Source organism: Lycium ferocissimum, chromosome 3, assembly GCF_029784015.1.
Source record: "Lycium ferocissimum isolate CSIRO_LF1 chromosome 3, AGI_CSIRO_Lferr_CH_V1, whole genome shotgun sequence".
In the NCBI taxonomy this organism is placed as follows: domain Eukaryota; kingdom Viridiplantae; phylum Streptophyta; class Magnoliopsida; order Solanales; family Solanaceae; genus Lycium; species Lycium ferocissimum.
The window spans coordinates 21,328,261-21,353,679 of NC_081344.1; the positions used below are offsets into that span (position 1 = coordinate 21,328,261).

Genomic DNA, 25,419 nt, shown 5'->3' on the forward strand with positions numbered 1-25,419 from the left:
ATGTGGATAGAAAACACTGTCTTCAATTGTGAGGAATAGGGTAATCAATCTCATGAGACAGCTTGCTTGGCCAATCTTTAAAAATCGACTTATTTTGAAATGTGTTTTTTCCAAAAATGTTTTTCAAAATAGTACTTTTGATGAGAAAACAGTTTGTATTTGATTAATCAATTTGAAAGAACTTTTGAGAAGCAACTAATGTTTAACCAAGCTTTTAAAAATTGCTTTTTAGTATTGTCTCAAAAGTGCTTTTAAAAATACTTTCGGGTAGAAGCTACTTTTTCCAGCTTTTCAAAAACAACTTCCACTTCTACTCAAAAATACTTTTTCTTCTCCTAAAATCTTGACCAAACACCCCAACTTTAAAAGAAAAAGAAAAACATTTTACACCCCCACTTTAAAAGAAAAAGAAAAACATTTTTCTCAAAGAAAAAAAAAATAAGCACTTACCCTGACCACACAGACTATTAAATAATATGGTGCATCGCTTGGAAGGATCTCAGATGAATAAGCTTACTATGCTTGGGCATACCAATGCAAACGGATAAAGAATCAACAGTGTGCTACGGAAACACAAGAAAACAACCATGTCGAAGAAAACAGACTAAAGACTTACAAAGTTGCATCACGAAAGTATCATTACGCTCCCATCTACATGAAAATACTGTTTATATGTCTCATATGCTACAAAGCTACTTTCCTTCTTCGGCCACCAAAGGTTACCAATTCAAAACGATAATACTTGCTGCTAGCAAAATGGAAGTTGATTTGCGTCCATTAAAAATGACAAGGTTTAATTGTGTTTCATAAACACAAGTTTACACATTTTACTGGACCTTTAACTCATCAGGCAATATATTCTTAAAGTTTGTCAAACTGAAAGAGATCTCACCTCATCCACTTTCCAGAGGTCTTCTTCATACTTATACCACCTAATTAGCCCTTCATCATTTCGAACACGTTGACACATGATGCATGAGTCACTCATGCAGGTTATGAATTTGCGTAACCTACACGCTTTTTCAAGAATTGATTCATCAAGCTTGGTCAGAATTTTCTCTGGTGCAGGTGGAGAGCCTTCAGTAATCAGGCAATGCGATATGTTGAGCACTTCCAACTTTTTTAACCCATCCAAGATAATAACCAAGGCAGGTTTAGGCAACACTGTGCACCTCACACTCAACACTTTCAAGTTTGGCAGAAATTCTACCAGTGTAGAAGCAAAGACCACATCACAGGGCCCCATAATCTTGAGCTCAGCAAAATTTTTGCAACTCCTTCCAATTTCCTCCATGACACATGCAGGATCTTCTATACTAGGCATCGTCAGTGATTCAAGATCTTCCCACATACGAATAGCCCTGCATATTCCTGCCTCTTTTATTCTGTTCCAAGCAGGCATGACAAGACGTTTAAGAAGCGGACACCTGAAACAGAGGAGATTTAATTAGCTGTCTTCTTCATTCTCACACTAAACTTTGCTTCTGCTGAATTAGAATAATGGAAAATTATATGGCAGGCTATACGGTTTCTTTATTTAAGTTATAGTACTATAGAAAGATGAAGGTTTATTTGGGGAATACCTCTCGGCAGTATAAGTCAACTGATCGTCCTTGACATACAAATTGTAATGGAATATTAACGTTAGTATGTTTCCACGACTAAGGTTCAAAAAAATCTTCAGGTAGCGGGTCAACGTCTTATCAGACTGACGGTCGACATATACATACGGCTTTTTCGGAATTTTGATGAAATTTGATTTTAGTGCCGACAAGTCCAGCGTCTTCCACAGAAGTTGATCAGAGCAAGCCAAATGCCATGCATTACACACTTGAGCAGGTCCCGAAGTCAACTCAAAAAGGTTAAATGACTGGAGTATCTTCACCAGGACATCAATATCCAGGTCCTCCCATCTCCTCACAGGAGAATCTCCTCCTTCCATCACAAAACTTCAATCTCCTAAGACTTAGGGCTAAAAAACTCCTGTAGAAACAAGAAAGGTTATTTGAATTGGATGTCAAATTGATGCTGCTGATTGTCATTGTGTATATTGGTGAATATAGTCAGACCATGAAGCAGAAAAGTTAAGCCCAGCAATACGAAGAAGCATTAGAGAATGTACAAATAAGTCTGAGTACTGGGATTCCCAAAAGTGAAGAAGCTAGGAGAATCTGACCTAGAACTTAAGTTGGTTATAGATAACGACAGAAAACTAAGTTCTTGCTGGCATAGCTGACAAAAGTATCACATTTTGGATAAAACATAAACATTACCGAAAGCAAAATGATACAAAAAAGGAGGAAGTAACATTGATTTCCACATAAAATTCGCTAGAGGAGAAATTTCAATGTCCTTAACATTAGGATGGAAAAGCTGAAGACTTGTTTTATGTTTAAGAACAAGACAAGTACAACGAGAACTGGAGAATGGATATATATATATATCCTCTCATTTAACTTCTGACGTGGCGCGAGGCCAACGCTTCTGCCTTTCCACTTTCCACTAGTCAAATAATGTAATGATGGCAGAGAGAACTAGAGTGAAATACTTGTAGCAAGTAAAGAATGACTTCAAAAAGTTTCAAATAAGATAGTACGAGTTGTAAAAGCGCAAGAGCTATATAGAACCAAAGTGTCTGCTGAAAAAGATGCATATAGTTTCCAGGAATCAAATCGAAGGGGATGAAAAACATAACTCCATCCCTCCTATTTTACATGAATGGAAGCAAAAATAAATAAGTTAGCATGATAGGCGTATTTAGCAAAGAGGGGTTAAAAGATATTAAAGTAGTAATAGTTAAAAAGTTAGCTTAAAAGGAAAAAGCACCGTGTCAAAGTTTGAATATCATAAGTTAAATGAATTCCTAAATCTGGTCAGAGTTATGTAAACAATACTAGTAAGGAAACAACAATAGCTATGCCTTAATCTCAAAAATTTGCAATTGGTCTTACGGTTCCTTTGTAACCATTCCGCTCTACCCGGGTTCAAATTTTCAATACTACTTTACAACAACTTAAATGGAGTGATGTGGACGTTGAGGATCTTTTTTTGGAATTTCTTTTTATTACATAGGAGGGTAGGGGGTAGGGGAAGGGGAAATAGGGGAGGGGATTACAAGGTGGGGAATCGAACCCTCACCAATAAGGTAAAAGTTCAGGTAGCCAAGGTAGCCAACCAACTGAGCTACTAGTATTCCCGGACACTGAGGATTCATATAGCCGGCCCCAACTTTTTGGGAATGGGGTAGAGTTGTACTTTACAACAGCTATACTTCAAAGATAAACTAGTTGAGGTCGGCTATATGAGTACCTCAATATCCATTCGCTCCGTTTGGAAGAGTTTCATTCCAATACTCCAATTATTATTAAGGATTCTCTATTGCTAAAGGTTTTCTAAATTTTCTACCGAAATACAAATCAGTAATGAACTAAAAAGACTCCTGGCAAACAACATACTTAATGTAAGGCCGTTTTCGAAAAACCCAAGAGAGAACAAAAAAAAATAAGGACAAGCATATCAAAACAACATGAAAACGAGAAATAACAAAAGCGAGAAAGTCTGATAAAACCTGGAAGGAAAGATCTTGCTACCATAAATAAATAAGATAATTTTGACCTAACAAATATAAGCAAAAATCAAATGGCAATAAACGAATGAGCACTACTAGGACGAAAGAGAAACTGCGAGACTCCTCTGAGATCCTAATCTTCCTGTCCATCTAAGATCATGTAATCACCTATCTCCAATACTTCTTTCCTACCACCTTTTAACACCTTCAAGCATCATAGTGTCTCTCCTCTTCACAAACCATCTCGGCCTCGTTTCCCGCATCTTGTCCTCCGCCTAGTCACTCCCATTGTCCGGATATCTTCATTCCTAATAATTCAGTGCCCACACATCCCTTCACTTTCGCGACTTTATCTTCTACGAATGAGCTACTTGCCAACACTCCGTCTCAATAAATCGGTCTAACCACCATTTTTAGAACTTGCCTTTAAGTTTTGTGCACTTTCTTGTCACACACCATCATACCAAGCAAGCCTTCTCACAACACTCTTTTTTCGATATGTCGAAACATCATCAGATACCATCAACACCGTATAATAGGCATAGAACATCATCGGTCCCTTATCACATAACACTCCTCCATTTCAACTATAGGATTTTAATTTATGTGTTGCGTCTTTGTCTATCAGACTATCACACCATTGATGTGGAAACTGAGCCTAGACATATGAATGATCTATGTGACCTCACTTTGATGATCTCAGACCTGAATCAAACATGTCCTTTATCGCTTTGTAGGTACACCTTTAGCCTCCAAATTCCAACGAACCTCTTTTCAACGTAACTTTTACTAGTTTATCCTGACAGTAAGGAATTAAATTAGGAGAAATGGAGTATTGATAACAAGTCATCAACAACAGAAACAATGATAGTTGGTAGGGGGTCAGTATATGACTAAATTCCTTGAAAATGACATTAAACAAAGCTAAACTAGCAACTCTTAAACATGATGGATCTTCAATCCTCTTCCGCAAATCCTACGAAAAAGCTGAAAAACACAAGTACAATATCCAAAGTCGCGACGCCCATTAAAACTTATCTCCTAACAAAAGTCACAAAAATATGTTTAACGGAAAAGGTCATCTGAGAGAGCTTCCTCCACCAGAACTTTGCCATCTAGATGAAATAGATAGTCTATGAGGCATAAATTAGGAGTCATGATGAATATAAAACTTCTAAAATCAAATATCCAGATTGCAACATAAGCAAACCTTTATCCTAGCCATTAGACTTACCAATAGATCTTGCTTCATTTATATTTTGTTTTTGTTTTTTTGGCTAATTTGTGAAGATGTTTGACCTTTGAGCATGTCATGTTTACCTCGTCCATTTTAACACCTTGCATATATTAGTGATTTGAACTTCTAACCTAGACATTTCCAAACTATAATTCAGGACTTCTTTCCTTTCATCTTCTACATGTGCTACTTGTACCTTGTCATAATCATCACTTATTTTGTCTAGTTTTATATGACCACACACCCTCATACCATTCGCATTTCTACAACACTCATTTTTTCGATATGGTGGACATCAGATACCCTGTGCCATATAATTTATAAAAATCGAATCCTCCATTTCAACTATAGGATTTTAATTTGGGACTTTGTCTATCAAACTATGGGACGTGGAAAAAGAGACATATGAATGATCTATGTGAACTCACTTTGATGATCTCAGACCTGAATAAAGGGGTATTATGGCATATTAACGATCAACGTAATACTAGTTTATCCTTACAGTAAGGAATCAAATTGGGAGAAATGGAGTATTGATAACAAGTCTTCAACAACAGAACCAATGATAGTTGGTAGGGGGATCAGTATATGACTAAATTCTAAATTAAAAGCTAAACTAGCAAGTAAACATGATGGATCTTCAAAAAATGAAAAACACAATACTTTTGGGTTATATATATATATATATATGTTTAAAGGAAAAGGTGAGAGAACCTAAATGAAATAGATAGTCTATGAGACATATATTAGGAGCCACGATAAATATTTTTTTTTTGAGACTGGTAACAAAGGAGCCACGATAAATATCAAACTTCTAAAATCAAATATCCAGATTGAAATACATAATTCAGTAGGGATTCCTTAATTGTTCGTAAGTACTCCCTTCATTTCATTTTTTGTGAAGATGTTTGATTAAGCATGCCATTTAAGATGTCAATTGATATATTAGTGATATGGAAGAAACTATTAAATTAGTGGTTGAAAAGAGATATCATATCAAAGTTATAGAGGGAATAATTTAATACAACTTAAATTCTTAAGAACTGTGATAATTTATAAAAATAGAATGGTTTCAAACATTTTGGGACGTCTTAAAATGGGAAAAGAGTCATATAAATTGGAACTATGGAGTATAAATATTTCAGGATGCAGAATATTCATCCCAGAAGGAGCTTAAGGAATGGCTAGGAAGAGAACTTGAATGAAATGGGACTTCACTGTGGTTCTTGTCTTCTTCTCTCAAACAAACTAGAGTTCTCACCATATATCAAGCTTCTCAAACCAGTAAAGTATCAATTGAAGTATAAACAATCAATTATGGAATGTTGATACTACTCAAGAGATTACCGGCTCACAGCCAAAATCTCTAACTCACCTCCTGCAGTTACAGCTCAAATCAATGTCAGCCACAAGATTGTATTGAGTCTTTAATCAATGATATTAATTTATCACATCTTGTGTTCCTAATACATCTGTACTTGGGATTGAAGGAAAGGATGGATAATTTTTTCAGGCATATAGAAGAAAGCAGAAGTTGTTCCACAGCCTAAACAACAATGTGAACACTAAGATTGCCTTTCCGAAATCAACTGTGAGTTTCTCAGTACTTATCAATGGCTCAGCAGCAGGTTAATTCAGAGCACAAAGGGGCCTCAGACAAGGTGATCCTTTGTCACCTTCTCTGATTTTCTTAGTTATGGAAGTACTCGACAAAATGACTAAAACTGCAAACTTGAAAGGATGGTTAAAAGGTTTTGATATGGCTAGAACTGGTAGGGAGAGTTTGCAGGTGACTCATCTACAATATGCAGATGATAATATGATATACTCATATTCTGTGATGCTGAAGAAGAGCAACTTAGATATCTGAGGGTGATTGTAGTATTGTTTGAAGGGTTATCTGGCCTGTGGCCTGCATATCCACTGCAGAAAAAGCTTTTTGTATCCCATTAACGAAGTCACAAATCTGGACCTACTGGCTGCAATCTTAGGTGGTGAAGTTGGTTCCCTTCCAACAATCTACCTAGGAAGCTAAGTCCAAATCCACAGATTTGGAATAATGAGATTGAGAAGTCTGAGAAGAAATTGGTCAAGTGGAAGACCCAATATCTGACATTAGATGGCAGACTGACACTTATTAATTCAGTCCTTGATGTTCTCCCAACATACATGATGTCCTTGTTTCCTATCCCAACAGGGATCATCAATAGGCTGGACAGCATCACGAGGAACTTTTTGTGGCATGGGAATAAAGAAAGGAAAGGATAACACTTGGTTGAATGGAAAAAAGTGGTAGTTGGAAAGAGATATGGGGGATTAGGAATTAAAACCTGAAGATACAGAACAGGGCTCTCAGAATGAAATGGCTATGGAAGTTCACTAATGACAATGAGTTATTGTGGAGTAAAGTCATTAAAGCAAAATATGAGGAGGAAGATAAGTGGATGACTAAAGAGGTTACTACACCTTATGCGGTGAGCTTGCGGAGGTCCATCAGAAACTTATGGAGTGATTTCAAAACCAATACTAAGATCAAAGTGCTAAATGGGGAAAAAACTATCTTCTGGAATGATGATTGGCATGAGATTGGCAAACTGGAAATCCTCTTCCCAGACATATATGATCTTGTGCTTCACAGCATAGGTCTATAGCACAATTGGGGACAACTCAAGGGTGGAACATTACCTTCAGAAGACAACTGAATGACTGGGAAATAGAAAGAGTGGCTCAATTTTTTAGCACAGTTGAACAATTCAGTGGGCTTCAGACAGGTGAAGATGCTTTAAGGTGGCTAGGCAGTAGTAGTGGTTCCTTCAAGGTCAGTACAGCTTATAGAATGATGAATCATCCCAATCAACAACTAAACTGCTGGCCTTGGAAACTCATTTGGAAAACTAAAATACCACACAAAGTAGCTTGTTTTGTGTGGCTTTTGGCTAAGGAAGCAGTCCTTACACAGGATAACTTGATGAAGAGAGGGATCCCATTATGTTCCAGATGTTTCTTTTGTGGAGAAAAGCAGAGACAGTTAATCATCTATTTCTACATTGTAAGATTACAGGACAACTCTGAAGAAAATTCTAAACCTGAAAGGCATATCTTGGACTATGCCTGGTAAGGTTTCAGAAGCACTAAGGAGTTGGGAGGAAGCAGGTTTGCAGGCAGGAGACAGAAGTCGATGGAGAATTGTATTTTGTTGTTATGATTTTTGAGAATGTAGAGAATAAGAAGGTACTCAAATGATATGTGTTTCTCTAATAGATTCAAATGATATTGTCTCTTGTATATAGTTTCAGTATGACCCATGTACTATTCTGCTCATGATGAAATATATTTACAGTTAACAGTTTCATTTAAAAAAATAAAAAATAAAAAGACTGCCTCTCTGAAATGGCTACCGGGGCTTTGGTCTAGTGGTAAGAGCATGACAAGTATTGTAAGGGTTAGGTGCACATCACGGGTTAGAAGCATGTTGCAGACAAAATCCTGGTATTAAGTGTTTTAGGGTAGAGGACCGGGTTCATTATCCACAGGATTTCGAACCGTGTGCCAATGGCTTTCGGGGATTTTCCGTGGTCAGAATAAAGAAAATGCCTTTACGAAATGGCTTCAATCACAAGCTTATGTGTCAACAAGGGTCTTTGCCAGCCTGAAATGTTAACTGTTCAAAAAAAAAAAAGGGTCTTTGCCAGCCTGGTGACGGATATTAAAAATAAGAAAAGGTCTAGGAATTCCAGTTAGTGAAAAACTTCAACAAAAACTTTCTAAATAAAATCGAATTCTTGATTTCTTAGAAATTAATACTCCACAGAGAACACAAAAATTTGAGCATGGAAATTAGTAAGGGGGGAAGGCAATTTCTAGGATGCAGTTTTCTTTTCCTTTGTGTTTGAATGCTATGGAGAATAATAACAGAAAAAAACTAGGAGTGTGAATCAAGTTGTGAAGCCCCCTGAATTTCGATTTTTATTTAGATTCATTTCAAGCTTAAGAATCCAATTTATGTAACCCTGAGCTACATGGGGCTAACATGAGTGTAACAAGCCCATCTAAAATAATTGGAAAATGCTAAGTTAATGTTGTATAAGTGCATGGACTAATGCACATGTGAGGAGGTTGGGAAAATAAGATATTAACTTGGAAATATTTGACTCTCAAAGGAGTAAATGCTTGGACCAAAGATTCTTAAGAAACACGTGAATCTGATTGTAAAACAATTGATTAAATGCTGAAATTAGTGGGGAGACAAGAGAATAAAATAATCAAACAAAGGATCAAGATCTGTAGTTAGAGAATGTGAAAGGAAATGAAAGGAAGGAATTAATTTTTTTTGAAACAGAAGGAAGGAATTAATTTAGCGAAGAAAAAAAGGGAAGCTACGTAATACAGCAAGGCAGTCACTGCCGGAACAGCGCCAAACCTGGCGTTCCAACTGAAGTAGCCTTTTTAAAGGCATTTCGGGAGAGAGAAAATTTAAATTGTTTGGAACAAGTTCTTGGCGGTAAGAGAAAAGGGAGAGCTCCATAAATAATAGCTTCGGGAGGTAACACCATAAATAATACGGGGAGAGAGATAATTGCAAGGTGAGTATTAATTATTAAAAGCATATGTCTCCATAAATAATACTTGGTAGTATTAATTATCAAATTTGATTTGATTCATTAAATACATTTCGTAACTCTCCGACATCATGAAAGTTATAGATTTGAAGAAAACCTAAAGAACCTCTCAAGAACACAAGTCTTGAAAATTTTAGGGTTTAACAAAGTATATTATCTTCCATGGGCATCGTAGACTACACTTTTGAAGAAATATTTGGAAGCTATGAATAGTTTGTTGTTGGTTTGCTTGAACGATAATGTTTTGAGTTTCTAAAGGAACAACTAGGTTCGATAATATGCGTAATGGTCAAATTGGAGTTAAAACTCAAGGATTTGACTTTCGAATTAGGAAATAGGGATTTTTACTAAACTTGTGAAGTTGAGTTTAAGTGTTGGACACTTAGTTGACTTAGTTGGTATTGTTGTGACGCATTATTAATTTACATAAGATCGTGTATGTCGATTGGGAATTATTGGCGTCACTGGATCCCTTGGAGTAAGATTTAGAAAGCAATTCAAGGTAATGAGGTGTGCTCACCTTACTACCTCTCGAAACTTCTCTGAAATTCATATTAGTGAATTGGTTTACGAAAAATGGTTTAATGTGAATCCTAGCTTGAGGGGGCGAGCGGGTTAGTATTGACCATATCTTGCATTCTAAATTGTTCAAGTGTTATGATCACCATTTTTTTTAGGAAAAACAAAACATTGTGTATTAAAAACTCGATTTGATGAAATGGCATTTCTTGAATCTTTATAGATTTGTCTCTCATTTGTTAAATGCATTAACATGAATTGAGAAGGTTTTACACTTGATTTTTGTGGATGGTTGGATCAGTTATGAACACCGTGATTTGATAAAAACAAATTTCTTTGAAGCAAAGCTATGAATCTATTTTTCGAAATGTCAAATGTTTTGGGAGTTAACTAGTGGTGACCATTAAGACCGGTTCAAATGTTACATTCTTTACCCGGGATACACGTGCTGGTGTACGTACACACTCCATGGGAAACCGCCCGGACAAGTAGGTCAAATACTTGTGACTAGGTTGATCACCTAGTGTTGTTTCTATTTATGTCGGTGTCGGTATAGTGCTTCCGGAAAAAGATAAAATTCCACATGATGTTGATTAAGCTTTACTGCTAGAAGCAACAAATGCATTTTACTTTAATATTTCATTTCACTATCTAACTTGAGAATTGATATAAATGCTTCCTTCTTATATGAATGTCTATGCATATTACTTGATTTCTTAAAATCTTGTCTGACTTCCTGGGGAAAACGGTAGTATGATACATGCTATGTTGTGGAGCTTAGGCCTTTTGGCCATTTAACTTTTGATTTTGATTTAAGGATTTTGTGTTGACCATCCTGAGCCATGCGGTTAGGATAGCTCCACCTTTCTAGTCGGATACTTTTGGTGAGACTCCACTTACTTCTTGTGGAGCTTAGATTGTTCTATTCTTTGATTCGCCAGGGCCTGTCTTGGTTGACTAGCTTAATCCTTGTCATAGAGGTTACATAGACGGTAGTAATTCTTCTGGGTTGTAATTATGGTTATTCATATGGCATGCATGCATGAAATTTTATTACTTATATGAATATTTTATTTAAGATGAAATGTGGTTGATTTAATGGTTTTATTCATGCATGGTTTTCAATACTTCAAGGATTGGGATTTTTCAAAAACTTCCGCATTCATGATTTGGGTGCATAAGTAGGGATTATAACATGGGTTGGTTCATCGGGTCAGGTAGAGTTCGGGGTTCCAATCACGAGGATTTGTGGCGTGACAGAAGTTTACAACTATAATTTAGCAAACTGATTCATTGGAACTCACCTTGTGTTCCTCCTAAACCTAGTGTCGTCGTTCACCGTCTCTCTTCCCCCGCCCCACCTTTGCATAACCTGGAAGCCAACACCAATCCCACCTTTTTCTGTGTGTGTGTGTGTTGTTTTTTTTTTTTGGGGTGGGGGGGGGGGGGGGGTTGGGGGGTCGACTAGAGCCATCTCTTACTCAACTTGGCCAATGATCTCAGCAATTTCTCATAAAAGGTAAGATCAGTAATATCCTACCTTATACAGTATCCCTCCAACCCAATTTCCATACATTTTTAAATTGCCTTCTAAAATAAAGTGAGGAAATTTAATTCTGAGATTTTGTTACGCTTTTCTCTTAACATTCTTTTCACAAATTTGTAAGCTCAAATGTACTTCTCTTTTGCATCTTCTTGATGCCTTCAATGAAGCTTTTTACTTCATCTGAAAAAAGAAATCTCCCATAAATTTTGAAGATCCAAACATATGGTAAATTCTCTGAAGAATTGCAAGACAGAGTACTACCAAAATACCATTGGCTCTATAGATGTTTATAAAATACTCGAAACCTAGTAGCATATTATTAAATTGAAAGCAAACATGGAAATAAACCTAACACTCGGCACACTTAACTTTACTCTTTTCCTTTCACTTGTGTTCTACAACAACATTTTAAGCAGAGTTCAAGGCTTCTAGCCAGTGAACCGGACACGCATTCTGCTTTATCTAAAACATCAAAAACAAACGAGGGCCTAAAGTATATGTATCTTTTCCATAAGAATTGCATTTAAACATACAAATATCTGAATCTAAGTAGAAAATTGCATTTCCAAAGTAACCGTGGAAAATCAGACCAAAAGGAAATCAACAACTTGTGTTTGCTCTAAAGTACTATTGCCGCCTGGCTCCCATAGAGGAGAAGCTAACATTAGATACTTTAGCAGCTGATATGAAGCCTGCATCAATCTTTTCTCTCAAACTACTAATCATCTATCTACGGAGCTTATAAGTTAGATACTCGGAAACCCTATTTTCTCTTTGAGAAAAGCAAAAGAGGGAATAACCAAAGCAGCATTTGCATTTAACCTGTGCAGGTCAAAAGAATGCTGTAGTAATATTTTTGGACAACGACGAGAATGCTGTAATAAATTTTTTTGGATAACAATGAAAATGCTGTAGAAGAAATTCAGAAGAAGCTACGTTCTATTGGAGAACTCCAAGAATTGAATTGTTATGTCAACAAAATGAAAAATCACAAGCAAATTAAAACAACCTCGACAAGGATTCAGACTCTAAGATCAAGAAAATCCACATTTGATCATACCGCACTAATAATTGAAATGCAGAAAAACAACATATACAAATTCAGACAAGAATAAATTCAGATCTGTATGGGCAGAAAACAAATATTAAATATTAATCCGAAAAACAACCTTAAAAAAGAAGGAAAAAAAAGACAGAAAGAAAAATAGATATAGGACCCTGCAGTTAAATTCCACAATTTGTACACCGAACTCCTTTAACACCCACAACAACCAATCAAGATCCAACTCGAATAAAAAAAATTAGTTCAAAAAACAACCTTAAAAGAATGGAAAGAGGAAAAAAAACACAGAAAGAGAAAGATAGATTTAGGACATGCCTTTTCAGAATTAGGTAAACTGCTGCAAATGGCTTAAATTCCACAAGTTGTACTTCAGTGTGTATAACACCCACAACAACAACTTTTGTGAATCGAGATTCCATAGGAAATATCAAATGGAAGAAAAATTAATCCGAGAAACAACCTTAAAAGAATGGAAAAAGAAAAAAAATAAAAAAAGACGTAAGAGAAAGAGAAAGATAGACTTAGGACATGCCTTTTCAGAACATAGGTAAACTGCTGCAAATGGCTTAAAGGAATTTAGATCGTTGGTTCACTTCAGAGTGTGTAAAAAAAATTGGGTGAAAATTATGGGATGATGGTGTAGCTGTGATGAGTCAGATTCGGATACATAGGAAATGACGATAATTTTTTTTTTAAAGAAATTGGCAGAATCTAGGAGAATGCTGGCGAGTGGCGACCACCAAAAGGAGACAAAAGAAAGGAAGAAAACAGAAAACAGTAGATTACAAGGATCCTAAGAACAGAAAAATCTCCGGTAAATCCTCTTTACAATGTTCTTTACACCAAAAGTAAAACGATACAAGGAAAAGACGATAATAACCCCCACACTTTGGAAAACTGTAATAATTGAGTACCTGCAACTCCCAACTGCCAAATGGAAGTGTCATCCTATCTTTCACACCTATAACTTGATTCTGGTCAACAGTCTTTAACATTTTTTCCTTTTTAGCTTAGGAGAATAGTCAAAATCCATACTTTTACCTCTTTTTTTGGTAACTGACAAAAAAAGAACATCTAAATGAGATTTTTTTTTTTTTTTTTTGGGTAACAAGAATCTAAAGGAGATTTTCTTTTGAGTTAATAACTCTAACTCCCTAAACTATTAACTTTTTATCATTTTAACACTTAAATTATGGGGTGTTGCTGTTAGCCCCCGAACTACAAGCCAAGTGACATGGAGAGTGGCGGCCCAAAAAACCATTTATGTGGACCTAGAACACTCTGTGAGGTCTGACATTTTCTCTGATTCACCTCGTTTACTGCATTTCCATTACTTGAACGGAAGCTTATACAAATTGAATGAATTATTAGTGCAACGTACTTAATTTTCTTTCTAAAAGTCAAAGTCAAAATTAGCTGGTAAATTCTGTCCAATATAGAATTATATTTAATATTCTCTAATTTCAGAGAGGATTTTAGTAACTATCTTGCCCTCTTCTTTGAAACATTAACAATTTAAGAGACGTAGATCTCTAAATTTCTTGACTTTCATTTTCCTTCAACTAATCACTCTCATAATTCTCAGATCATAAAATTTGTAATCCTTTAAACTGTCTTACCGGTAAAATGGCCAACTAAACATATGATGATGTTTTAGTCGTTATGCTCGCAAGTTTATGAATTCAAAGAACGTGAGACTCTTACTGTTATTTATTATACGCACTAAAGTAACATCTAAGATTATGTAGTAAAGATGAAGAATCTATTTATCATCGTGAGAATTTTGATTTTGAAGTTAATCTTTTACCTTGCATGTCCATGCCATTAACCATGTCTTTTAAAAAAAAAAAAAAAAATACATGGAAATCAATCAACTACGTCTTCAAAATGAGATTAGTGATGATTGAAGCAGTGTGCAGAAGCTACTTGTGGTCTGGGGAGGCTACAATTACCAAGAAGGCTATGGTGCCTTGGAACAAAGTTTGTTTGCCCAAGAAAGCAGGTAGTCTGAACATCCATAACTTGAGGACATGGAACCAAGTGGCAATATGCAAACTACTTTGTGCATCGAGTCAAAAGAAGGATAAGCTATGGATCTCTTGAATACATACTTACTAAATCAAAATTCAGCATATTCACAGTATGCAGAGTCCCAAACAGTCAGCTTGGATGATAAGGAAGATTTATAGAACATGTTACCTTCTCAAAAAAAAAAAGGAAGATTTATAGACGTTAGAAAGTACTGGCAAGCTCTGGGAGATATCAAGAGGCAACAGCTTGATCATGGGAGATATCAACAACTTGATCACTGAGGATAAGTTTCTTCTAGCTACAGCTTACAAGAGACTGACAGGAGAGGTCCTCAATGTCACCTGGAACAAAATGCTCTACCAGAACATTGCTGAGCCAAAACAGAATTTTATACTTTAGCTGAATTTGCATGGAAGATTGAGACCTAAAGATAAACTGTTGAAGTGGGGGTTGAGTGTGGATGCAGACTGTGTTTTATGTGACACTGTGCCAGAAACTAGGAAGCTTTGTTCTTTGAGTGCAGGTTTTGCTCAGGGAACTGTGGAATCACTCAGATGACAAAAAAAAAAAAAAAGGATAGGAGAATTCAAGATTGGGTAGCAGAATGGCTATGGGTCCAGTGGCAGTTCAGAGGAAAGCACCCAAAGAAAGTATTACTAAAAGCTAGCATGGCCACTGTGATGTATGGATTAAAAGGAACATGAGGATTTTCCAGAAACAAGTCATCCTCCAGTGAAACTATGTTGCACCAGATGAAGCTAAATTTGTGTATAAGAGTCAGACACAACCAGAAGCTGCTTAACTATGTCAGCTCCTTGGGAGCTTAGGAAATTTTGTTATTAGTTAGTTTTATTTTATGTTTATAGAGGCTGCACACTGAGAAGGGATTGGATTGGTTAATCCACCCTTGTTTTGTAAATACTTACTTGGTGATTTTTTTTTATTTTTTATTTTTAATAACATAATACTTACTTGGTGATTAATAAGATGTTCCTTTAATTGCCCCAAAAAAAAAAAGTATGTCTGTTGCATTATTTTGCAACACTTCAAATCGACTAGTGTGATGTTTACCTCAAGATTTAAGTAACCAAAATGAAACTTACACAAATCTAATGATGTGTGTACAAGTAGTTGTACTATTTGCATCAAAATGAAAGGAAAAGAGAAGAAGAACAAGAAATCTCTCAAATGGTATCCAAGAGTTTTTTCGGTTTGAATTTCATATGAGTTCTTATGAGCATTTAAATTTGAGAATGAAATATCTAGGTTTTACGTGAGAACTTGGACTTTAGATGTTTAACAGGGTGTTCCTAGTCTTCCATAGCAAGTTGAGGACCTATTAGTTTCTCACCTACAATTACTTCAAGTTAGTTACTCTTTTTTTTTTTTTTTTTTTTTTTTGACATGGAACCCACAGCCGTTATCAAAGGCGCCTTTTGGGTGCGCAGGTAAACATGTTGAGCGCTTAGCCTCGTGCGCTTTAGTGTCGTCATAGCCGCAAACATACACACAGGAGAGCTCGCAAGACCTAGAGCTCGACTCAAAGGCAAAATCCCCTCTTTGTCGTAGGCAGGGGTTTCAATCTTGGACCATATATATATATATATGTATTTTTGCTCCATGCTCAACCAACTGAGCCACCCTTGCGGGTAAATTACTTAATATGTAAATATGTTTCTTGCTGAATGATTGAAAGTTCATTATACTAGCAAGGCTTGCTAGTTGTTGTTAAATGGGTAGAGATTCAATAAAGGCTTCTTTGAATCAGAACCATATTGTATGATCAGTAACTCTCCACATAAAGGTTAAAACTTTCCACAACAAAAAGCTAATAATTCTAAAATTCAAAAGTCAAAAAGATGAAAGTTCTACCATAAGAAAACCTACCCAGAAAACAGAATAGTTTAGTAAAACAAGAAATTACCTGCTTAGTGAAACATCATAGATCTGAGCCATCAAGAAAGGCTTGTTTGAATCAGACCCATCATACTGTTTCAACTCCTGTTGAGAAATATCTCTGGTGATGACCATGATGAGGTGAACCAAACAACTCCCAGACAGCATAGTACAAAGCAACCACAGTAAAAAAGGTTGTAGGAAAGAGAGCTCTAGGGCCACATTTGGAAAACAAGAGGAGACAACTATAGCTTCCTTCCATAATTGATTCAAATAGAAAATCAATCTACCCAAATGTATTATTATTATTATTATTATTATTATTATTATATTTTAAATTTTTTAAGTCTTTTTCTTAAATTGTTGGTTACAAACTTACAATTTTGCAGGCTCTTTCTTGAGCAATGTTTTGATCAAGATCGACTCTCATATTTATTCACTAACGGGTCGTTTGGTGTGAAGGATAACAAGTTGAGGACCTACTACAAAAATATGTTTCTTGCTGAATGATAAAATTTTAGGCTTGATCTCCTTATTAAAGTGTTTGATTGGAATAAAAATTTGGGATAACTATTGTAGGATCAGTACATTTATTTGATCCAAAAAGCTAATAATTCTAAAAATTCAAAGAGGAAAAATCTGGAATAACTACCCAGTTATCTAGGGATTAGTTATCCTGCTTTGAGATAAGTTGTTTCCATCAACCAAAGGCTTGTTTGAGCCCTAACGTCTTTAAGGCCTCATTTATAAAAAAATAAAAAAATTATTGTATGATGTTTAAATTTGAATACATATTTAATTTTAATACTTAATAATTAAGTTTCAGATATGTGATTCAACTATTTGAAATAAAACGTCTTTTGTTTTTAAAAAAAGATGTTCGATTCTGTTAATAGTAGATTTCATTATGCCATTGGCGTGACGCATTTGGTTCATTTGTTTCACCAATCACTAACGGAGCTCAAATATGCCACTGAACTTACTGAAATGGTTCACATATGCCATTAAAATAGGGTGAGAGGGGTGGATGCTAGTAAGTAATGAAGGATTTAAATAATGCCACGTGACAAAATCTGATAGTAATAGGGTTCCGTTAGTGGTTAGTGACATGAATGAATCAAATGTGTCACGGCAACGACATAAATGAACTAACTATTAACGAGTGGCATGGATGAGCCATCTCGAATTGTTCGATGGCATATTTAAACTTTTCCTCAAGAAATTATATAGGAAGTCCTTGTATTTAGAATTTTAAAATCAATTAAGATTCTACCTTGTATAAATTATTTCTTAGTTAAAATTGTGTAAAATAACTATATACGAAGTAAAGGAAAAAAGTTTTCTTTTTGTCTTTTTTCTTTTGGTAGTTTAGTAATTCTTTGACCACAAATTGAGTTCTAAATAAACAACACATCTATGATTCAAATTAACACATTTTAAGTCTCTCTAACCTATTAATTTTGCATTATACATTGCCGTTTGTTTTGATGTACAGTATAATGTATTGGTACCTACAAATACAATGAATTTATTATTTTCTTTGCATAATTCTGCATTTTATTATCTTTTATATGTCATTATTTTTAGTTAGATTTAAGTTTTCTCTTGGAAACACACCAATTGTGCACATGATAGAATTACTTCGCCTTAATAATTTTTTTGAAAAATTATACTCATTAATATAAAGTATATGTGCAAAGAACATAAATCTTATGAAATGTCGTTCGTCTTATTTTTTTTCATCCTTTAAAAATAATTTTCATAATGAACAATATTATCATTTGAGTTTCTCCAATATTTAGGAGCTTTAAATCAATTAAATTTTGTACATTAAATACTTCTTTATTTAAACTATATAGAAAATTTTAATATTAAATATCTTGTATAAATCCTTTCTTATTTAAATTATGTAACGCAACTATTTTATAAAAGACAAATAATTACCAAAATGAAAAAACTCATAGAGAATAAGTATGAGTGTAATTATCATTTATTTTAAAATTGAATTATTCTTTGTTACAGATTATAACCAGTTAACTATATATAATTTAATTATTTTAGCAAAATGAAAAATAGAAAAATACTAAGTAGGAAATTATAACTAGAGTAGTTCCTACGATTTTTCTTATTCTTAAAAATAGAGAAAGACTAAGTTGGAAACTATTACTAAAGTCGATAAATGTTGGTTGATTAAAGTTTCTTTTTCTGAATTATAGATTTAGAACCGGTCATCTACTTAAAACCAACTAATTACACATAATTTAATTATCTTAAGGAAAAACAAAAAAAGTGAAAACTGCTTTATGTGAAAAATTATGTTTGATTCTCTAGGTATACGATATCACGTTCATTACCCTTTAATCGATCACTCCTTTTGTAAACTTTATGCAAAAAAAAATTATATGTGCATTCTAATAAATACTATTATTAGATGCAAATTATTTCAACAACACAAACTCAATGTAATCCCACAGCTTGGTTTTTGGAGGATACTGTGTATGCAGACCTTAACTTTATTTTGAGAAGATAGAGAGATTGTTTCTGATACACCATCGGTTCAAGAATGATGAAAAAAGGCAATAACAAGTAGAAACAACAACAAGATAATAAGATAATAGAGGCTAAAGAAACAAGATGTAGTAATGCAAATTATTTCAACATCCACAGTTATTATAGTCTTTAATTCAATATCAAATTCTAGAAATAATGTCGAAATGACACTTAATAATTATAGTTAGGTATACATAATTTAATAATATTTATGTGCTTCAATTTAAAACATACTTTTAGAATATGAAATGCATTGGAAGTAGCTTTTGAAATCGTTAGGATATAATCGAAAGCCAACTACAATGAAGAGAAAATTAAAAAAAAAAAAAAAAAAAAAGAATTGGGGGTGGGGGGGGGGGGGGGGGATTAAGGACAACGAGAGAAGAGAATAATTTATCCTTTTACAGGTATTATAATTGAAATTGCAATAAATTTTTTACCTTATATGCGATCAATAATAAAAAATTTAACCCTTTGAAATATATTTGTAGTAAAATAGAATTTGGCATATTCTTAATTGTTAGAAGTAAATATTTCCACCAAAACTTGCCATTTAATGTAAGAACAAAATATATTGATATGAGAATTTGCAAGTGAATAGGAACATAAGATGTCAATCGGATTTTTTGAATGAGTAAACTAATTCGTCTTCGCTTACAAAAAGAATGACAGAAAAGGACTAATAGAATAATATTTTTGCATCAGAAATTTGAGACTTGTGAATCTGTATGAACTCTAAAGTAACCAGTATTGGGTCTTAAAAAGTGAAAGATAAACAATTTTATTTGGTGTTGGGATTCATCTCCACAATAAATTGTAGTTATTTCGAGGACAAATGACTAAAGCATCCTCCGAACTTTAAAAGAGTTAATGCGACACGCTTATTTTTCTTAGGATTATTACCCCCTAAACTATTTTAAAGTGTAATAAATGTCACCAAGTCTTGTGACGTGGCATAGAGAACCAAACATTTGGCAAGTAGTGAAATACACGCTTTGCCACGTGTACTTTCGCTTTTTTTTTTTTAAGTCTATTTCATTTTCTTCCCTTTTGTTTTCTTTTTAATTCCAAAATGTAATGGAAATATTATTTTGTATTTAGAAAAAATGAAAAGCACAATTGTTATAGTTATTGTTTGTGTATGAACTTGAAAAAGAATTAGAAAAAATGAAAAGGACAATTGTTATTGTTTGTGTATGAACTTGAAAAAGAATTAGAGGTGTTGAGCCTATTCGAAGGTTGTTCAAGTTTTAAAATTGAGATTCAAGTGCTAAATTCATTCTAGATTCTTGGTTGTTGATAAGATAAGAAAATGAAGAAAGAATTTCGAATCCACCATTGTTGAACCTTGAAAAAGCTTGAAGAACAAAAAAATGGGTTTGTCGAAATTCTTGGTTATTGGCCAAATTGATTACTGGGGTTCGGGTGATGATGTTGTTGTGAAGTTGTAGTTGAAATTTGAGCTTGATTGGTGCTGATTTAGTTGAGTTTTTGTTGAATTTTGAGATAAAAAATTAGATTTGGAACTCTTGAAAATGGATGATAAAATGGGAATGAAGAGCTCTTGAAAATCAGTTTTGGAGCTGACACGTGGTCATTTCGTATAGGTTAGAGCCCTTTTTTTTTTCAAGTTCCAACGCGCTTGAACGAGGTGTTCTCACGTCCCACGTTACCACATAAGGTGCAAAATAAGGTGCAAAAAAATACGGAATAAAAAGTTTAGAGAAATAATAGAATCCTAATAAAAATAAGTTGTGTCGCAGTAACTTTGGCCAAAGTTCAAGGGTACTAGCGCCTTATCCCAAATATATTCACTTGTGGTGGAGATTTACGTCCCAAAATGGAACTTTTTTTTTTTGCCGTAAATTTAAATTAATTAAACCTTAATACAAGCACAGAACACAACAAAAATAGAAAAAGAAAGAAGAAAAAAGAAAATGTAGCACTGTCAAAAAAGCATTGGTCATCAGTTTTCCTTCTACAAGTCCTTCCAAAAAAGATATTTCTGTCCAAGGATACATACTACAGAGCCAAACTTGGCGTGTCTTACTTCCATCCTTATTATACTCCATATATTTTAAGGATTTAAATCTTGAAAATGAAGTTCTACCAGTAAGAAGTATTTTATTCTGAAATTTCGGAACGCATATCTCAATTAATCGGACTTCAATACCAAATTAGATACCCAGGGAAAAATCCAAAAAGAAAAAAAAAAAAAAAAAAAAAACAGCAAGTATGACTTTTTTCTTGTTTGTTGGTTCTGAGTTTTCCTCCTACAAGTCCTTCCAAACATAGATGTTTTTGTCCATGGATACATAGTACAGAGCCAAGCGTCTTACTCCCTTAATTTCCTTCATATATTGTCTCAGTAATCCCCAAAGTTTCCTTCACCCATCACTGTGATTGAATTTCCACATTAAAATATGAGCTGGTGGTGGTCTGGAGCTATTGGTGCTGCCAAGGTAATTAACTTCTCTCTCCAAAAAAATCCCGCTTCATCTTATTCTTTTTGGAGTTAATTGTCAAAAACAAACTCTAACTATTTTTTTTTTTTGAGTTTCACACTTCAGTTAATCAGTTGTTTCCTTTTTTTATCCGGTGATAGTTGGGTGTGTTTTAATACATAAATAACATCCCCGTTTCAATTTATGTGGTGCTATTTGATTTGACACAAAATTTAAAAAATAATTTTTTTATTTTAAATTTGTGATCTAAAATAAACGTCAGATATTTATGTGATTATAAATTATTTCATTAAAATTGCTAATTATAGAAGTGTAACATTTTTAATTATAAAAAAGTAACATTCTTTTTAGACTGATTAAAAAGATAAGAGTATATTATCAAAAAAAAAAATCTAAAAAGAAAAGGATGTCATATAAGAACAATTTTGTTGATAGTTAAAGTGGGAAACATGTGAAAAAATGATAGTTTAAGTGTGTTTTTTACCGTTATCTTCAATTTCTTCAACAATCTAATAAAATCTCATTCTTAATCACCCAGAAAAAATTCGAAGAAGAAGATGATGCTCCACAAAACTATGAAAGCGTTGCTCTAATCATCGGAGTCACCGGCATCGTTGGCAATAGTCTTGCCGAGATCCTCCCTCTGGCTGACACCCCTAGCGGTCCTTGGAAGGTCTACGGCGTTGCACGACGCCCTAGACCGTCGTGGAATACCGATCACCCTATTGAGTACGTCCAATGTGACATATCAAACCAAGAAGATACCCAATCAAAACTATCCGTTCTCACTGATGTTACCCACGTGTTTTACGTGACTTGGGCCAGTAAGTCCACAGAGGTTGAAAACTGTGAAACCAATGGAAAAATGTTACAAAATGTGCTTGATGTTATTATCCCCAGTTGTCCCAATTTGTCGCATATATGTTTACAAACAGGTCGAAAACATTACCATGGTTCATTTGAATTGTTTGGGAAAGTAGCTCATGATACACCACATCATGAGGGTTTGCCTCGTTTACCCATACCTAATTTCTACTACACTCTTGAGGATATCTTGTTTGAGGAGGTGAAGAAAAAAGAAGGATTAACATGGTCGGTTCATAGGCCAGGGCTGATTTTGGGGTTTTCACCATATAGTTTGATGAACATTAGTGGAACTCTGTGTGTTTATGCAGCTATATGTAAACACGAGGGGTCGCCATTGAGATTTCCAGGTAAGTTTTGGCTGTCAAATGAACAGGTTGAACTGAATTTGGGTGAGTCAAAATGGATTGAGTTAATAAATGGACGTGCTATTGACCAGTCTAAAAGTTATTTGGGTTGGGCTGAAATAAACTAAAAAGCGGCTCATAACCCAATCCGCCAAATTCTAACAACGTTTTAATTTCCTTTTTGTTCTTTTATAAATTTGTAATACCTAATTTATGTATTTTCCATTATGACTATATATAACATTCAAACAAAAAAAAAAAAAAGTCTTTTTGAAAATATTTTGACAATATTTCTCATGGATCAATTTGGGCTGAAATTGGATAAGCTAGTAAATAGGTGGGTCGATGATCAGCCCAAACTTGGGGCGATTGGATGGATCATGTTTTCATGAGCTAATTTTGTCACTCCTATTTTCAGGTGTTAAATCAGCGTGGGACGGATATTCGGATTGTTCAGATGCAGATTTAATTGCCGAGCATCAAATATGGGCATCGGTTGATCCAAACGCGAAGAACGAGGCGTTTGATGTTAGCAATGGAGATGTGTTCAAGTGGAAGCATTTGTGGGAGGTTTTAGCTGAGGAATTTGAAGTGGAAGTTGAGGAATTTGATGAGAAAAAGAGATGGACATTGGAGGAGATGATGAAGGATAAAGGACAAATTTGGGATGAGATTGTGAAGGAGAATGGATTGGTACCAAGTAAATTGGATGAGATTGGAGGTTGGTGGTTTGTTGATATTATTCTTAGTGGAGAGTGTCCATTGGATACTATGAACAAGAGCAAGGAACATGGTTTTTTGGGTTTTAGGAACTCCAAAAATTCCTTCATCTCATGGATTTATAAGGTGAAAGCCTGCAAAATTGTTCCTTAATTAGTTTGATCTGTGTTTTGGGATTTGTTATGTGTGAAAAAATGTTTAAGATAAGAGAATAATAGGTTTAAATTCACTTGTGGTCATCCATTTAAGTGTTAATTTTACCAAGTCATTGAATTTGTTTTTTTTTTTTTTAATTGAATTTGTATTTGTCACTTTAAAATAACTCAATTATATAGACTATAATTTTAAAATCATTATTATGGTAGTTATCCTAATATATACCCACTAGAAATCTGACATGACACAACATATATAATTTTATCCTTTAAACATTTGAATTTGCGAAAATGTGTTATATTCGATCATGAGGAAATTTATTGTACCATTTATAATTCTAAATATTAAATAAAATAAATGAATTATTCAAAACAAAAATATTGTATAAACATTAGGGACGATAAAATTGTGCGTACAAAAATAAGAAGTTTACTCAAATCGACATAATTTCTAGTGACGCAATGACATTATTTTAACAACAAATTAAAAACAATTGAAACTGTCATTAATTAAGATAATAATTAGTGACAAATTTTTCATCAGCAAAAGTCTATTTATTGATAAAAGTCATTTTGAACTATAAAAAAAATTGCAATTTTTCCAACAAACAACTTCGTTATTTATTTTAATACATTTTGGGACGACGAAAAAAAGATTTTGATTTTGACTAATGTTATTTGAACCACAAAACATTAGATCGTCTTTGTTTATGTTTAGTGACCCATGATATGACTCGAATACAACAAGAAGATCTCATAAAGTGGGATTCCGGTAGCGTAGTGTGTACACAGACATTACCTCTACCATGGAAGATAGAGATGTTGTTTCCGATAGACCAAAGGCTCAAGGCATGATATGACTCGAATGATTGATAAAATACATTTCATAAAAAAAGATATACAATGACAAAATAAGATATTTTGGTTTTAAGAAAAATAGTTACTAAAAATCAAATTAAATTATTTTATCGATACAAAAATAAATTAAGTGACTTTACTAAGTAATTTCACATACTTGAGTCTGAGTGACGGAGTGACGGTTTGAGAAATTTACTTCCTAATTCCACATACGACAAACTAGTCCATCAAAGCAATTAACGTGCCTAATGTCATGCTATAGTGTGAAAAAGAAAATTTGTGATGCTGGATGAATACAGCATTGAAAAGGATCTTTTTAGGTTATAGTCACCGGATTCATAAGTCTTCCCTCATTTGTCAAAACCAAACTTTTGCACGCAATCTGTTTCTAGATGAAATTTCAAGGACTGTGAAATCTGTGGTAATAATTATTGTAAACTCTACAGCGGAAAAACTTATTCACATTGATTGTGTACATTAAATCACAAATTTTTTTGGTAGCTTAGTGATGAAATGAGGTGAGAATATATATATACCTTGATTATTACAAGTAAGCATGGATAAATTTGTATTCCTTCTTGATAGAAACTAAGAGTCCACCAAAAAATAAATAAGAGACCAGGTTCCTTATCTGTTCCCTCAAGCAAAAATAAAAGTAAATGAGACGCGATATTTACGTGGAAAACTCCTTGCTCAAGGGATTAAAAACCACGACCTACATCAGTAAAATTTTCAACTTCACTAACTGAGCAACTTTTCAGATTACAAGCCTTTCGCAACCTAGGAATTAGCCCATTAATCCCTCCCCTTATAATAATTCTATTGCAAGCAAAAGCCCTTAACTAACTCTAGCCAAGAACCAACTGATTCAACTAACTCTAGCTGAACCTTAACTCACCATTACTAACTATAGTCCTATGTTTACACAAAAAGCTTGAAAAACCAAATATCTACAGAACCCTTCTTAAAAGAAGTGTAGGT

At 34.2% G+C, this 25,419-nt stretch overlaps 2 protein-coding genes across 2 annotated transcripts; one reads left to right on the forward strand and one right to left on the reverse strand.

The window, feature by feature from the left end:
* Positions 1-590: 590 nt before the first annotated feature.
* LOC132050022 (F-box/LRR-repeat protein At3g48880-like) lies at positions 591-16,783 on the reverse strand. Its single transcript, XM_059441031.1, has 3 exons — positions 16,508-16,783; positions 1,584-1,983; positions 591-1,427 (listed from the first exon to the last, which is right to left on the reverse strand). The coding sequence occupies exons 2-3, from the start codon at positions 1,940-1,942 to the stop codon at positions 872-874; spliced, it is 915 nt and encodes a 304-aa protein (XP_059297014.1). The 5' UTR covers positions 1,943-1,983; positions 16,508-16,783; the 3' UTR covers positions 591-871.
* Positions 16,784-21,085: 4,302 nt separating this feature from the next.
* On the forward strand, positions 21,086-23,778 carry LOC132050023 ((S)-8-oxocitronellyl enol synthase ISY1-like). The gene is made up of 3 exons (XM_059441032.1): positions 21,086-21,491; positions 22,033-22,708; positions 23,124-23,778. Exons 1-3 carry the CDS (start codon positions 21,453-21,455, stop codon positions 23,576-23,578), a joined length of 1,170 nt encoding a protein of 389 aa, XP_059297015.1. The 5' UTR covers positions 21,086-21,452; the 3' UTR covers positions 23,579-23,778.
* Positions 23,779-25,419: the final 1,641 nt, after the last annotated feature.

What these genes read in the sequence shown, in the direction of transcription:
- LOC132050022 (XM_059441031.1), bottom strand. Translation starts at nt 1,942, where the DNA reads ATGGAAGGAGGAGATTCTCCTGTGAGGAGATGGGAGGACCTGGATATT. An exon ending in TTGACTTATACTGCCGAGAG is followed by an intron (nt 1,428 to 1,583) that starts GTATTCCCCAAA and finishes CCTCTGTTTCAG; the next exon opens with GTGTCCGCTTCTTAAACGTC.
- LOC132050023 (XM_059441032.1), top strand. Translation starts at nt 21,453, where the DNA reads ATGAGCTGGTGGTGGTCTGGAGCTATTGGTGCTGCCAAG. An exon ending in GAGCTATTGGTGCTGCCAAG is followed by an intron (nt 21,492 to 22,032) that starts GTAATTAACTTC and finishes TTAATCACCCAG; the next exon opens with AAAAAATTCGAAGAAGAAGA. An exon ending in GTCGCCATTGAGATTTCCAG is followed by an intron (nt 22,709 to 23,123) that starts GTAAGTTTTGGC and finishes TCCTATTTTCAG; the next exon opens with GTGTTAAATCAGCGTGGGAC.